Source organism: Ursus arctos, unplaced genomic scaffold, assembly GCF_023065955.2.
Source record: "Ursus arctos isolate Adak ecotype North America unplaced genomic scaffold, UrsArc2.0 scaffold_3, whole genome shotgun sequence".
NCBI lineage: Eukaryota > Metazoa > Chordata > Mammalia > Carnivora > Ursidae > Ursus > Ursus arctos.
Genome location: NW_026622985.1, coordinates 27,171,734 through 27,185,264, shown reverse-complemented (window position 1 = coordinate 27,185,264; position 13,531 = coordinate 27,171,734). Strand labels below are relative to the sequence as shown.

General features: G+C 35.8%; 1 protein-coding gene across 3 annotated transcripts in view; it reads left to right on the top strand.

The window, feature by feature from the left end:
- The window catches only part of SEMA3D (semaphorin 3D), a 240,737-nt gene that overhangs the window by 137,313 nt on the left and 89,893 nt on the right, over window positions 1–13,531 (top strand). For all 3 annotated transcript variants that reach the window (XM_057304256.1, XM_026504666.4, XM_057304255.1), the window contains one exon: window positions 677–819. In XM_057304256.1, coding sequence (XP_057160239.1) covers window positions 677–819 — 143 coding nt within the window. The remainder of the gene's footprint in view (window positions 1–676; window positions 820–13,531) is intronic.

Sequence of the window (13,531 nt, the reverse complement as noted above, 5' to 3'; positions counted from 1 at the left end):
TGCCAGGCACTACCAGATAGCAAGTGCTTAACATATATTAATTCACTTGGTTATCATATCCGTTATCCTACTAGGTAGATGATTGGTAGCCTCGTATTAGGCGTGAGAAAATTGAGGCATAGAGAAGAGAAAAATTCATATAAGGTCACCCTTGTAGTAAGTGGGAGAGATAGGATATGAACCCGCAAAGAGTCTCTCCAGAGCCTACACTACAGTCAACCCAAGCTCTATTAATTAGTTGTTTTAATTCCCTTTTTCCCTTTAGCAATTACACAAAATGCAGCAAATATCATAATATATCAAAATTTGGGATATGTTTATAGTTTTCCCTGAGCTCTTCATTCTATACATTGTGATTTAAAAAATAGTGATTCTTTCAAATAGAAGGGCTTTCTAAGTTATTTCGTTGAGTTGTTAACAATTGGAATATCAGCCAGTCATGTTCTCACCAGCTCTCTGGAGTTCCTAGAGAACTTGTTCGAGACTTCTGCATGCTAATACATGTTTCTACATCGTGTCATATTTATTTGTGTATATGTCTCATTTCCCACATTCCATTCATGGTTCATTTTTTTTTTTCTTTCTGCTGATAATTATGTCACATTCAAAGACACGAATGCTATCTTGGCTGAATTGTCTCAGTATTTTAATCTGTAGCTTCTTTTCTTTCAAACAGGAGCAAAATTTATTGGAACTTTCCCTATACCAGACACCTATAATCCAGATGATGATAAAATATATTTCTTCTTTCGTGAATCATCTCAAGAAGGCACTACTTCTGATAAGACCATCCTTTCTCGAGTTGGAAGAGTTTGTAAGGCAAGATATATTTATCTTACTTAAGTGGCATGTATGTATATGTATGAACCATTAATTATATAATGTTGAAGTAAAAATTAATGTCCATCATTCATAAGTGGCAGGATAAATTCACGCTATCTTACATGACTAATTTTTAAGATCCAAAATGAAAAGAAAAAAAAGATTAAATTTTTCCAGTATTAGAGTTTTTTTGTCATTTTGGGTTTTTTGTTTGTTTGTTTGATTCTTTTCCAGTACGAACTGTTACCCAGATTTGAGTTAGATCTCTTTGGCAGCTTGCTTCTTATACTGATGGGTTATCCCTTTGCCAGTTTTCTCTATTCCCAATAAGATCACTGCATTGTCCTGGTCCATGGAAATTAAAATGCTTTTGTACATTAAATTTGATTTTGAAGTTGAAAGTAACATAATCACTGGAGTAACTTGAACACTAACAGAATTAGATCTGGTAATTTTATGAAAACACATCACACATGTAAAATTATGTATCATTATAGGGATCAAATAAGTTGGAAATATGGTTATAGGAATACTATAGTAAATATTTTCTAGAGCATTTATTGATTAGGTTTTGAAAATAAATGAGATAAGAAGAAAAAAACCCAAATAAACCAAAATGCAAAACATTAGTTTTGAAGAGCGCTGCAATTCATTTTTTAAGATTGCCGTTTTGTGTAGGTTACAGGAAAACAGAATCCTATGAAACACTTCCATTTTGTTCCATTCAAGTTCTCATTTGAGTGAATATAAGCTTTATAGAATAATAATGCTACTGGGATCACACTTTTTACTTCAATATTTTTTTGGGAGGGATTTATCTTCCTTGAAATAACTTTTCTTAAATAGCCAGACACGTTCCGCATAAACTCTGTTATTAAGAAGAGCTGTTAAGTTAATAAATACTTTCAATGGGAAGCTTTTTTTGGTCTTGTACAAACTTTTCATTTTCTTCCATTTGAGCCTATCACTTTTTTTGTCTCCATCTGTACCCTCAGGCTTTTGAACACTTCCAGGGACAGAAATACAAACCATCACAGCACTTAAAAGTGCTAATGAAAACATGGCTTTTGAATGAGGCCAGCTTGCGAGTACACATCATTCTTTACCTAGTGTCCTAGCCAGTGATGCTGTCTCCCACTGATCCCTTCACCCCCAGGGGACAGAATTCTCTAAAAAGCATCCTCATTCTTTCAGAGGCCAAGAATTCACAGTAATTTCTCTTGAAGCCTCTTGCCTAGAGATGAATGGCCACTGCTTGGAGTAGTCGTCGCATGTCAGTGTACTGAAGCATGCTTTATTACAACAGTATTCCAACCCTCAAAAGCTGGGCTGTGGATTGACATCATTTACATAAATGAGCTGCATTAAATATGTCATAAAAGATTTACAAGTCAGTTTCTGATGAACATCTATAACAAGTGAGTGTTTTGTGAACGAGTTCAATACTTATTTCTTAATAGGTCTAATGCATTTGATAGAAAATCATTTGTTACAAAATACTACTTTCTTGCCCTATTGTTAAACATACTGAAAGCTAAGTTCGAGGTGAAAAAATATATTAAAGAAAAATTTAGTTGCCCCCTTTATAAACTTATATATTAAAAATATGATGGAGTCTCTTAAGTATCAGCCTTGGGATATTTTGTTTTAATTATGAACAAACTCGTATAGAACTGAAAAGGCTGAGAGAATTGTAGTACAGGAATCTTCCCACCACAAAAAACTCTAAGGCCACACAGCAAGATTTTGTCATTCCATTGTGTTTAGATAAAAAGCTAACAAATTGTGAGATCAAATAAGGACATGTGATGGATGAATTTCCTTAAAAAAAAAAAAAAAGATATAATGGAGGTCCTTCTTACATCTCTTTACTCAGTCACTGTTTCTAGTTAGTACCATCTTCAGAATTTCCCACCACACATATGATCCATTGGCCAAATGTTTGCAATATTTGGTTCTGCATGCATCTTTAAAATTTCTCAATTGCAGCATGCCTTGACAGTTTTGAACTTTACTTAATTTAGGATTAAAGTGTGGCAAAAAGTGAGCACTTAGAAGTGGATTTCACTGACAAGATTTAAAATGACTTGAAATCTTTTAAAAAATACATCAAAACAGTAACAAGTTTAATTAAAAAAACTGTTCAGCATCATCACTGTTGCTGTTATGTATTATTTTCACATAAAAATGCTCTTCTGACATTACTCAGACATATTATTCCTCTCTGTTGGTTCTTTTTTTTTTTTTTTACCCCCATGGGATTATTAAAATATTGTTTTTCAGTTTTCAAGAAATAATAACAAATGTATGCCTATGCTACGAAACAAAATTGAGTTTGGTAGATATATAAGCAAATATCCAAGAAGTCAGAGATCATGTTAGAGAAGATAAAGAGTGAACTGTGTACACTTTACTGAGTTTAAAAAACTTTTTAGTAATGTGAAAGTCCTTTATACTCTTTGTTCCACCAGGATATTCCTACAGGCTCATTTACTTAGAAATATTCTGTTTTTGTTGTTTTTATTTGTTTCCATTTGTAACTGATGATCTTCAGCCCCCAAACTGTTGGCAGTTTAAGAGTTCCCTACCTCTTCAGCTACTAAACTAAAATAAAAGTCATTTTATTGGCCTGTCAAAGATGGTACTATTAGGCTGGGTAGTGTATAGTGAGTGATTGGTGGGGAGGTTTTCGAAATAGGCAAAAATTACACAAAAATTAGTAAAGAATTGTTTATAGAATAAGGGTGAGTCTTTCCAATTTTGTAACCCACTTTTTCATAATTATATCATTTCATTATTTCAATAATAACAAAATATAAGTTCTATACAAAATGCAATACGCTAGACACTGGGAGATAAGTAAACCACTATCCCTTTTCTTTGAAATCCCATAGTACAGTGAAGGAAATACATAAACAGATAATCACAACATAATGTGACAGAGGTAGCAGCCGAGAACACTGCGTATTTGGTGAAGCTCAAAAATTGAGTCCTACAGAAGGAGGAGGACTACACCAAGGAAAAGAAAGGATAGGCCTTTCAGGCAGCATTGTGACAGTATATCTGATTTACAGAAGGGTGAAATCTTGTTGTAAGTGGAACTAGAGGGGTGTATATGGGGAGCAATGTCATTTGAGCTTGGAGTGGTAAATTGGAAGATAAGAAGTCTTGTTTCCATATTAAGGAGTCCAAACTCTATCCTGTAGACAATGAGAAGTTATAAATGTTTTTTAGAAAAGAAGTGACTTGATGGGTAGATATACTTAGCAATAATTCGAGCAACTATCTGGATTGAGAAATATTTGTGACTAGGGACCTGTTAGGTGGTTCCTTAAAGGAAATAGGAATGAATACGATAGAATGCACAGAATCTAGATGTAAATGTCTAATAAATCCTTAATTTATGACTACTTCCTTATTAATTGCTTAGTGTAGAGTAGTCTGTCCAACAGAACTTTATGTGATGATGGGAATATTCCCTATGCACACTCTCCAACACAGGAGCCATGTGGTTATTAGTATTAACATTTGATTAGTATGACAGAGGAACTGAATTTTTAATGCTATTTAAATTTAACTAATTTTAATTTAAATAGTATCATGTGTGTTGCTAACTAACTGGAATTAAAATAAAAACTTAAAATAATAAAAATAAATAAGTAGTATCACGTGGCTACTGGCTACAGTATAAATAAAGACTACCAAAGTATTCACTTACTTAACTGTGTGCACAATGCTAGGCTAAATAAACAGTAGTTTTATAGAATATAAAAAGAAAAAAGCGATGTTTGTATTCACTGAGCTTGTGACCTAGTAAATGATATATGCCTTAAACAAGAAAACACACAGATTAATATATATTTAAAAAGTGTGGTGAGTGCTAAAATGGGGCGGGGGGAATCACAGGGTGTGGTTAGAAAAAAATGGGTGGGTTTTAGATTGACTGTGGAAGATCTGTCTGAGAAAGTAACTTTTGAACCAGACATTGAAAATGATTAGGAAGTTGCAGGGCAAAGATGACAGAGATAGGGAGGAACATTCCAGGCAGAAGGCGAAGCATATGTGAAATCTCAGAGGTGGGAAAAAACATTTAAGAAATTGAAGGGGCGCCTGAGTGGCTCAGTCAGTTAAGCATCTGCCTTCAGCTCAGGTCATGATTCCAGGGTCCTGGGATTGATCCCCTCATCACGCTCCCTCTCAGTGGGGAATCTGCTTCTCCCTCTACCCCATCCCGGCTCAGGAACGCTCTCTCTCTTTCTCTTTCTCTCTCCCACTTTCTCTCTCTCAAATAAATAAAATCTTAGGGAAAAAAAAGATCTTGAAAGAGATTTGCTGTGACAGGAACATAACAAGTACACGGAAAATTAACAGGATAGTGATTGCTTCCCCTATAAAACATACATAAAATTTCAACAGCCTTAAGAAGTCTTATCTTCCCCGTTTGTATTTAGGACTGACTGATATTACAGATATTGACGTCATGATGTGTATGAAAGGCTGCAACAAGTTCCTGTCCTATTGGATCCTTGATGCATTTTAATTCTTCCTTACTCCTGTCCCAGAGACTTTAGTACTTGCCCATAGACACTGGCTCCTATATTCCTAGTAATTGTGATTTCCAGAAGATAATCAGAGATCAGGAAAATTCACAAAGAGATATCTTCTGATATTTGAGACAAAAAATACCTAAAATGGTGTAGATTTTATACTTGGACATGTCGAACTTGACCTGGCTCTGGGATATGCTGCCAAACTAGCCAGTTGAAAATATGAACCTGAGGCTCAGAAGCACCTGGAATCGCGAATTTGGAAATCACCAATGTATTGGTGGTTTTTGAAGTCATGGAAGTGTGTGAAATCGCCCAGGGAAATACGTAGTACAGAATCAAAGAGCAAGGACAGAATCCCGAGACAAGGATATTTAAGAAAAAAAAAAAAAAGAGAGAGAGAGAGAGAGAGAGAAATGACAATAAAGGCAATTGAGAAGAAGTAGCTTGGTAGTTAGGTGGGGAACTGGAGTAGAGTAGCGTCACAAATGAAGGACAAAAGTTGTTTCAAGAGGAAAGCAGTTGTCAGGAATGTCACACACCAAAAGGAAGTCAGATAAGATTATGATTAAAAATCAGGTATTCAATTTGGCAATAAGGATATCACCACTAACTTTTGCTCTAATGATAGGAATATTCAATGTGAGAGCAGATCTAGGCTTACAGCTCTGCTCTACACCTTCCTAGCTCAGTTTCTTCTTCTTCCTCTTCTTCTTTTCTAAGATTTTATTTATTTATTTATTTATTTGACAGAGAGAGAGAGCACAAGCAGCAGGCAAGGGGAGAGGCAGAAGCAGGCTCCTCACTGAGCAGGGAGACCGATGCAGGACTTGATCCCGGGACGCCGGGATCATGACCCCAGCTGAGGGCAGATGCTTAACCGACTGAGCCACCCAGGTGCGCCCTAGCACAGCTTCTTAACTTAGGAAATGAAGGCACCCATCTCTTCCATGATGATGTTACCAAGCAAATGAAAGACTTAAATGAGATCATATGAATTTGGATGTGGCAGATACTGAGGAAGGTATTGGAAAACAAGAGTGACTTAGATGGGTCTCTATTTTCAAGCAGTCAACAATGTAGAAGATTGACACGTGAATAATGTAAGTTCCTTGTCTTACTACAGAGAGTTAAATGTCAAAAATCATGTACACACACACACACACACACACACACATACAGCATGCATACACACTCACACTTTTGGAGCCAGACCAGCTAACTGTACTTAAGAGTGCAAGAGTAGTAGTGTGTGTATATTAGGGACAGGGACTGGTTAGAGATAAGTCAGTTACTAAAGTTTAATGGGAAGAGATGAGAGTTAGTTTTGATGTTTGAAATTATGGTTATTATTTAGCCTTCATTTTTAGCAGTACTTGTATTTGGAGGGTGGATCTTATTTCTGGACATAGTCAAAAGAATTTGGAGACATGTCTGGTGAAAATTTTGTGAACAATTTGAACAACAAACTTTAGACAAGAGGTGTGGACAGGGAGAGGCACGAAAAGTAGTAAGGAAGTTGAATTAGAGTATCCTTTCATTGGACAATATTGATTAATGACAGCCTCTGGAGAATCAGTATGTCCATCTAAAGAATCTCTTTAGAACTCAGTTATGTTTATCTTTGTAAATGGCAGAATACATTGACTCATGAATTATTTTCCAGTGGTCTCCCTACTTGCCAGTCAAACTTCTTACTCCATTTTTCTCATATTTAAAATAAGATGCTTAGCCTAGATGATTTCTATAGCTTTCCCAGACTTTATAATTCTTTAAATTCTGTCGTACAGTCAATATTGTCAAGCACCAACTGGTGCACCTTACACCCCGATCTGCTCTCATAAATAGTAAATTACACAGATCTCCATGGTGAGGTAATAAATGCTAACCGAAAGAACAGGTGAAACAGCCTGAAATAAACCTTCTGAATAGTCCTTTCAGATACTATTATTTATGTCTGTGTGGTGTTTATTACCGCACGTGTGTGTGTGTGAGTGTGTCCCTTCAAGACCCACCCTGTAAGTTACAGTGTGGAAATACCAGTCACTTTAGTAAGGCTTGCTTGCAACTTTTCGCCTCAAGGCTGTTTCACATTATTTTTGGATTCTATTCATTTTTGGAACCATTGTCCATTAGCTTACTTGTGCTTGCCCACTCTGGATTCCAGCTGTAGGTTATGCCAGTTCTCTTTTTTGTTTTGCAGTATTTCCTTTGGTCCATGCCAGGAATTCAGTTTGGATGGTCCTTTCACATAACTTGCCCGGGGGTCTAATTAATAGCCCTTTGCCTCAATTCCACTTGCATTGTCTACCTTGATATATGGTCCTCTTTGGACAATTACTGCCTTTGAAGATTTGTGTTTTTAGGCTGATGACACTTTCCGTATTTATTGATCTCCATGAGTTGTGGGGTTTTTTTGCTTACTTTCAACGTGTCACTTAAACCTAAATGAGAGATTTAGAGCCACAAGTTACAGATGTGCTTTTGCTTCACTTCCATCTGTTTTCCTGTCAGAAATTCCTAGGCAAGGATTTACACTGTTGGCTGTAGCTTTTTTTTTTTTTTTTTTTTTTTTTTTTTTTTACTGAGCTCTGATCCTACCTGAAAAAAAACTGCTTACCATGCCTAGATTTACCAAATTTAACCTGTTAAATCTTAGAAACTGAATGTTTCAGTATAATGTATCATCAGGTCCTGCGTTTCTAATAATCTTTATAAGTTTTTGGAGTAGTTAGAAAAACATGTTGTGCATTTTGATTCTCCAATAGCAAATCAAAACCAGTCATCTTTAAACGTGAGAGTCCCTTTTAGAAAAAAAAAAATACGTATTGGCTGTCTTGAAAGCCCCTTCAGAATAGATCCCTTAAAAATCACTCTGCTTAATACCTGCCACACAAGTTTTTTTGTTTATTTTGTTCTTCTCCTCTCCCCTTTGTCTGAGGTGTTTGAGTTTGTGTAGCTTTGTTTCTTTTACCATTAAGGGATTTCAAGGTTATTTGTAGATGAAATAGAGGACTCCTTATTTTCTTATTTTGCTTTTATTTCTTACTGGTCATAACCTTATCACTATTATTTTTTTGCATCTCAATAAAACAGATGAAACGTGGTTCCAACACATTGCAAAGGAAGATGCGGGCTGCAAAGGAAAGCACAACGACAGAGTTCTCTCATTTGATCCAGTCTATGTAACTTCACTGTCTTCCATTAGTTTATTTAATGTATTAAAAATGTCCCCATGTAAGCCCTTGCTCTCAGTATAACCCTGTATTTTAGTGTATATGGCATGCTTTCCTAGTGAGGCTTTTAGAACCTCTTATTCCAGATTTTACTTTTTGTTTCTATCACATCACGATCATAGTTTCCAGCCTCTAAATAGGCCATTCTGTGTTTAGATTCTCCTTATCATTTTTATTTGCTTACACAGCCCCATACAGACCATCTGTATTAAGTTTACAAAGATTCTAAAATCTGTCCCTAGAAATAACTGTGTGAAGCTTGAGGCAGAACAGGGAGAAGTACATTGAACAGTTGCTCTGAAAGGTCAGTTGCTGGGGTCCTATCTCCAGTATTTCCTGGTGTAACGGGTCTTCAGGCGATTCGGAGGCATATCTCAACACGAGACTGTTTAAAACCCACAAGGGATAGCTGCTATCATAAATGACAGATCAGATATAGAATATGAATTATGTACTGAAATACAACAGGCATTACATTGAAAACACAAAAGTATGAAATTGCCCTAATCTTTTACTGAATGTGTAAAAAGGGTCAATAGGAAGCCTATGTGTTTACCTCAGTGGGCAATTTCAGTTATGGAAAAAATATGTTTATTGATTTACAGTATTGTAGTATTTAGATTACACTTCAAAAGAAGTAGGTAGTATTCTTTCAAACTAAAATCTCCGAGGTTAAATGTCATTAATGGCTAGAAGTGGGGAGACGTGTGCATGAAAGATGTACAGGTGAGAGTTTTCCAAGTGTTTCGGAAATTCCGTTCTCTTGCCTGCACAAAGATGCAGAAGAACATTAGGCAAAAGGACTAATTTTAAGCAAAGAAGAATTTATGAACCAGTCTGACTCCTGCATCAAACCTTTTTTTTTTTCTTCCTTTTTTCTAAGTGCTTAAGATGTGTCATTCTTCAGTGTCTGTTGATTCGAAAAGTCTGGTGTCTTTCAACGTAAATTCATTCATATGGTTCCAGATTTCTGAATGCTAATCCATATTTCAATGGAATACAACATGTTCACAGGTGTCTTGGTGATTTTGTTGATTTATAAAGTCTTCAGGCGTTAAGAGCATAGGAGCTAAAAGTCAATTCTTATATTTTCCAAGAGCTTCTGTTTCCCAAGATATAGGTGGAAAGGACCATACTGATAAAGTGCTAAGAGATCCTCGAAGAGGATGATGTATACAGATAAAATTGTGTTTAGCAGATGAACCCAGCATCATGACCCAAAGGTCAAAAGACATACTCAATAAAAGTTCATGTGTGACAGTTTGTAGCTACTCTACGTGTCTATGTAAGATTTATAAGGACTTGAATCTGCTGGGACAGTAGAAGCAAAGTGGAATCCCCAGTAGCCTGCTTTCCGACTGATCTACCCATTAGTAGCCTACTAGGTGGAAATCCTAGTATTTCATAATATGCAGCCATCACTCAGTCACCTGACTCAGAGAGAGTTCATTTTCAAGCTGCTGAAAGATTCTGAATTGTGCTTTGTTTCATCTTTTGTCTTTTCCGTTTTTAAAATTAAGAACTATCCCAAACAGTCACCCTCTGCATTCACCACCCAGATGGAACTCACGTGGTCTGGCTTGCTTACATTTAATTTCTTTGTTACTTTCATCTGCATCTTTGTGTAGAGAATGTCAAGGCTTTTGGCTAAATCTGACCACAAAGAAGTTATGATGGAGTGGAGGCACACAAGTGACCGGTGACTAAAAGCTGCTGATTCTGACAACTCAATAATAAATCTGTTGTGTTAGTGAGATAGTTGTGTTCTTTAGAACTTCACGAAAATAAGCAAGGAGGTGACAATTTAGTACAAAAGTGGTTACCTCCCTTTCAGCCCTCCGCTGAGCTTGAAGTTCTCAGGGGGGATTGTGTGGGTTTGCAAACAAATCCAGGGACTGAGAGCCGGTCAGCAGTCAGTCAACTGACACTTCCCTACAGAAGAAATACAACTCCTTGTGAATTGAACTTTGCCATTCCAGGTCATGCTTCTGGATGTCTGTAAGAGTTACTATCCAGTCATTAAATGCTTATAATCCATCCCTGAGAACTATTATCCCAGAAATTATACTTGCTTTCCTGCTGACAGCAGGTGGCTTTCATCTTTGACCTGGATTTTTTTTTTTTTTTTTTTGCTTGTTTTTTATCTTTTTATTCCTTGAGGGCCCAGGAAAGGCTGCTCGATGGATTGGCAAGAACATTTAAAGATTCTTTTGTTCAAAGGATTGCAATTTTCAGTTGTCAGGTTAAAAAATATATATATATGCAGGCTACAGTATAAGTCCCTTTCCTGTCCAACAAATCTGAACCTAGTAGAATAGTTAGAATTGTTTCGTGGCTTGTCTCAAATATGGATAATAACCGCAAATAGAAAGGGGAACACTGTTTGAAAATGGACATTTCTTGTTATTTTTATCTCAGGTAATGTTTAAAAGGGAATGTGATCGCTAATTTTTATAATGAAGTAGTACTGTTAAAGGAATGTCATGGAGCAAATATTTGATATATCTATTTATTCAATTAACAAAATAATTTGAACAACTGCTCTGCTAGGGGTAAAGCAGTAAACCACAATATAGCCCCTGGCATTAAGTTCATGATAGCTGATATATTTCCTCATGTATATTGAATCAACATTATTTTTAGTATTTATTGCTGACTCAAAATATGCAAATATGGGCGATGAAAAATTTTAAATATAAATATGTAAGAATGCATAAAAATTGAAAGATTTCAACTAGAGTTTGTCTTAGTACAAGTAGGGCTTTGCTAAAATACAAATATAAGAGACAGAACACATATGTGAATCTAAAGAGATATAAATCAAGGTTCATGAGAAAGATGAGAAGGTATCTTACTTTTTATTTTTATTTAAAAATCTCTTTCTTTCTGAGTGATTCCAGATAACATATTTTCTCACTGGAATCCTACTAAACATTAACACAGAATTCATCATTAATAGAAGGAAGCATCTATGTTTTTGCCTATTCATGTTAACATCTGGATTTATATTTATTAAATGATCTGAGGATGTTAGCAGTAAAAATAAAGGTCATGTCTAGATAAATCTGTCTTCACAGCTGTAGCCATCATTAATCATCCAATAGCTAGTTGAAATATTGATTATTTTTATTATTGAGCAATGATACGCACCAATAGGAGCTCCATAAACATAAATTCAACAGCAAGTATAGACGTGTTCGTTTCTAGAGGGTTGTAATATGAAATAGACCATGTATTCATTTCCTTTCACATCTTTGTAGTAATTCTTTATACTAAGTAACATATTACTAAATGACATACAAATGCTTCGGTCTGGTATTAAATCCTTCCTGGATTGTACTCGAATTTCCTTTTATAACATTTTCCTCCACTATTTTCATTTATCCCAGTCTTCATCTAAATTTGTCCTGGTGCTCCATACATGGTCAGAAATGTTCCACCTGTTGTCCTTTCCCCCTACTTTCTAGCATCTAGAATATTTCCTGAATATTCCGATCTCTGCATGTCTGAACTCACCTCTCATTTTAAGAACACTGTTGAATCTAACTCCACAGCTATGCCTGTCCTCATTTTTTTTTCCGCTACAAAGACATTTCAGAGGAGACTTAAATTCTTTGGCATTTATCTATATCAAAGGACATTTATCAATTTTATCTTGTATTTTTAGTTACTCACTAATAATCGAACATGTACTTATTAAACACCTGATAAGCAGGCAGTAGGTGTTGGATGAAAGGAATAGGGAGTGCATTTTCTGGGAAGAATGAGAAATTATGAGAAAATCAACTAAATGTTCTTTTGCTTTGTATTATCACCATATGTCAGCAATTCTAAATTGTGTCAGTGTCAAAATACTATTGCCAGAAAGGTCTTTTGTGGGTCCAGTTTCCAAACAATTGCTGTACTTATCATGGAGTTTCTATTCTGTATCTGCCAGCACACACGAACTCAGTTACACACGTGTTCCAAGACTAAGCGCTCATTGATTTGGATCATTTAAAATTTAAAACAGCGAGACATAGTGCGAACTGTGAGGTGCGATGTTTTGTTCAAGTGCAAATTTTAGTTCATATATGAGGTATTTTATTGAATTTAAATGTCTTTATGTCTTTAGATTTCTTTTTTTTTTCCTTTTTACAGTGTTATAAACCTAGAGAACAAATCAAGAAAATAAAAATTATTACTTATGTATACAGAGCTGTTACTGAAAAGTATCCTGATGTTTAGCAGGGGGGGGGTATAAAACGGAATTTATGCATGCCTGGGTGGCTCAGTTGGTTAAGCATCCGACTCTTGATTCTGACTCAGGTCATGATCTCAGGGTCATGGGATTGAGCCCTGCTTCAGGCTCTGCACTCAGCCAGGCGTCTGCTTGAGATTCTCTCTTTCCCTCTTCCTCTGTCCCTCCCCCGAACGCTCTCTCTCTCTCTCAAATAAATAAATCTTTAAGCAAAACAAAGTAAAATGGGATTCATTCACTCTGGGTGCCATGGTGAACCCCTGGTGTTAGGTGCTAAGGCTATAAAGATAGTTCCAGTCTATTGTCTCAGGGACCTCATTGCCTTCTGAGCTCTCCTACAAATGTATAGGCTTCTGAGATTTGCTCTGTTATTAAGATTATATCATCTGGAATTTGGATTTCCATATCACCCAAGATAATACTCAAAGCGACTGTCTTCCATCCCCTTCCCTTTCTTCCTCCCCTTTTCTTGAAGAATAGAAACTATTTATCCAACTTTGAATTCTCCTGTTTGGAGGAATCATTTAGATACTTTTCTCTAATTTCATTTAATTTTCAGAGATAAGAGAAGCACAGGGAATACAGTCCCTAAATATTCAGAGTTATTATTTGACAGTGAACTTTTTATTAATTTTATAAAACATAGATTGCCTGAGGGATAAAATTTTTATGTAATTTACATTTAG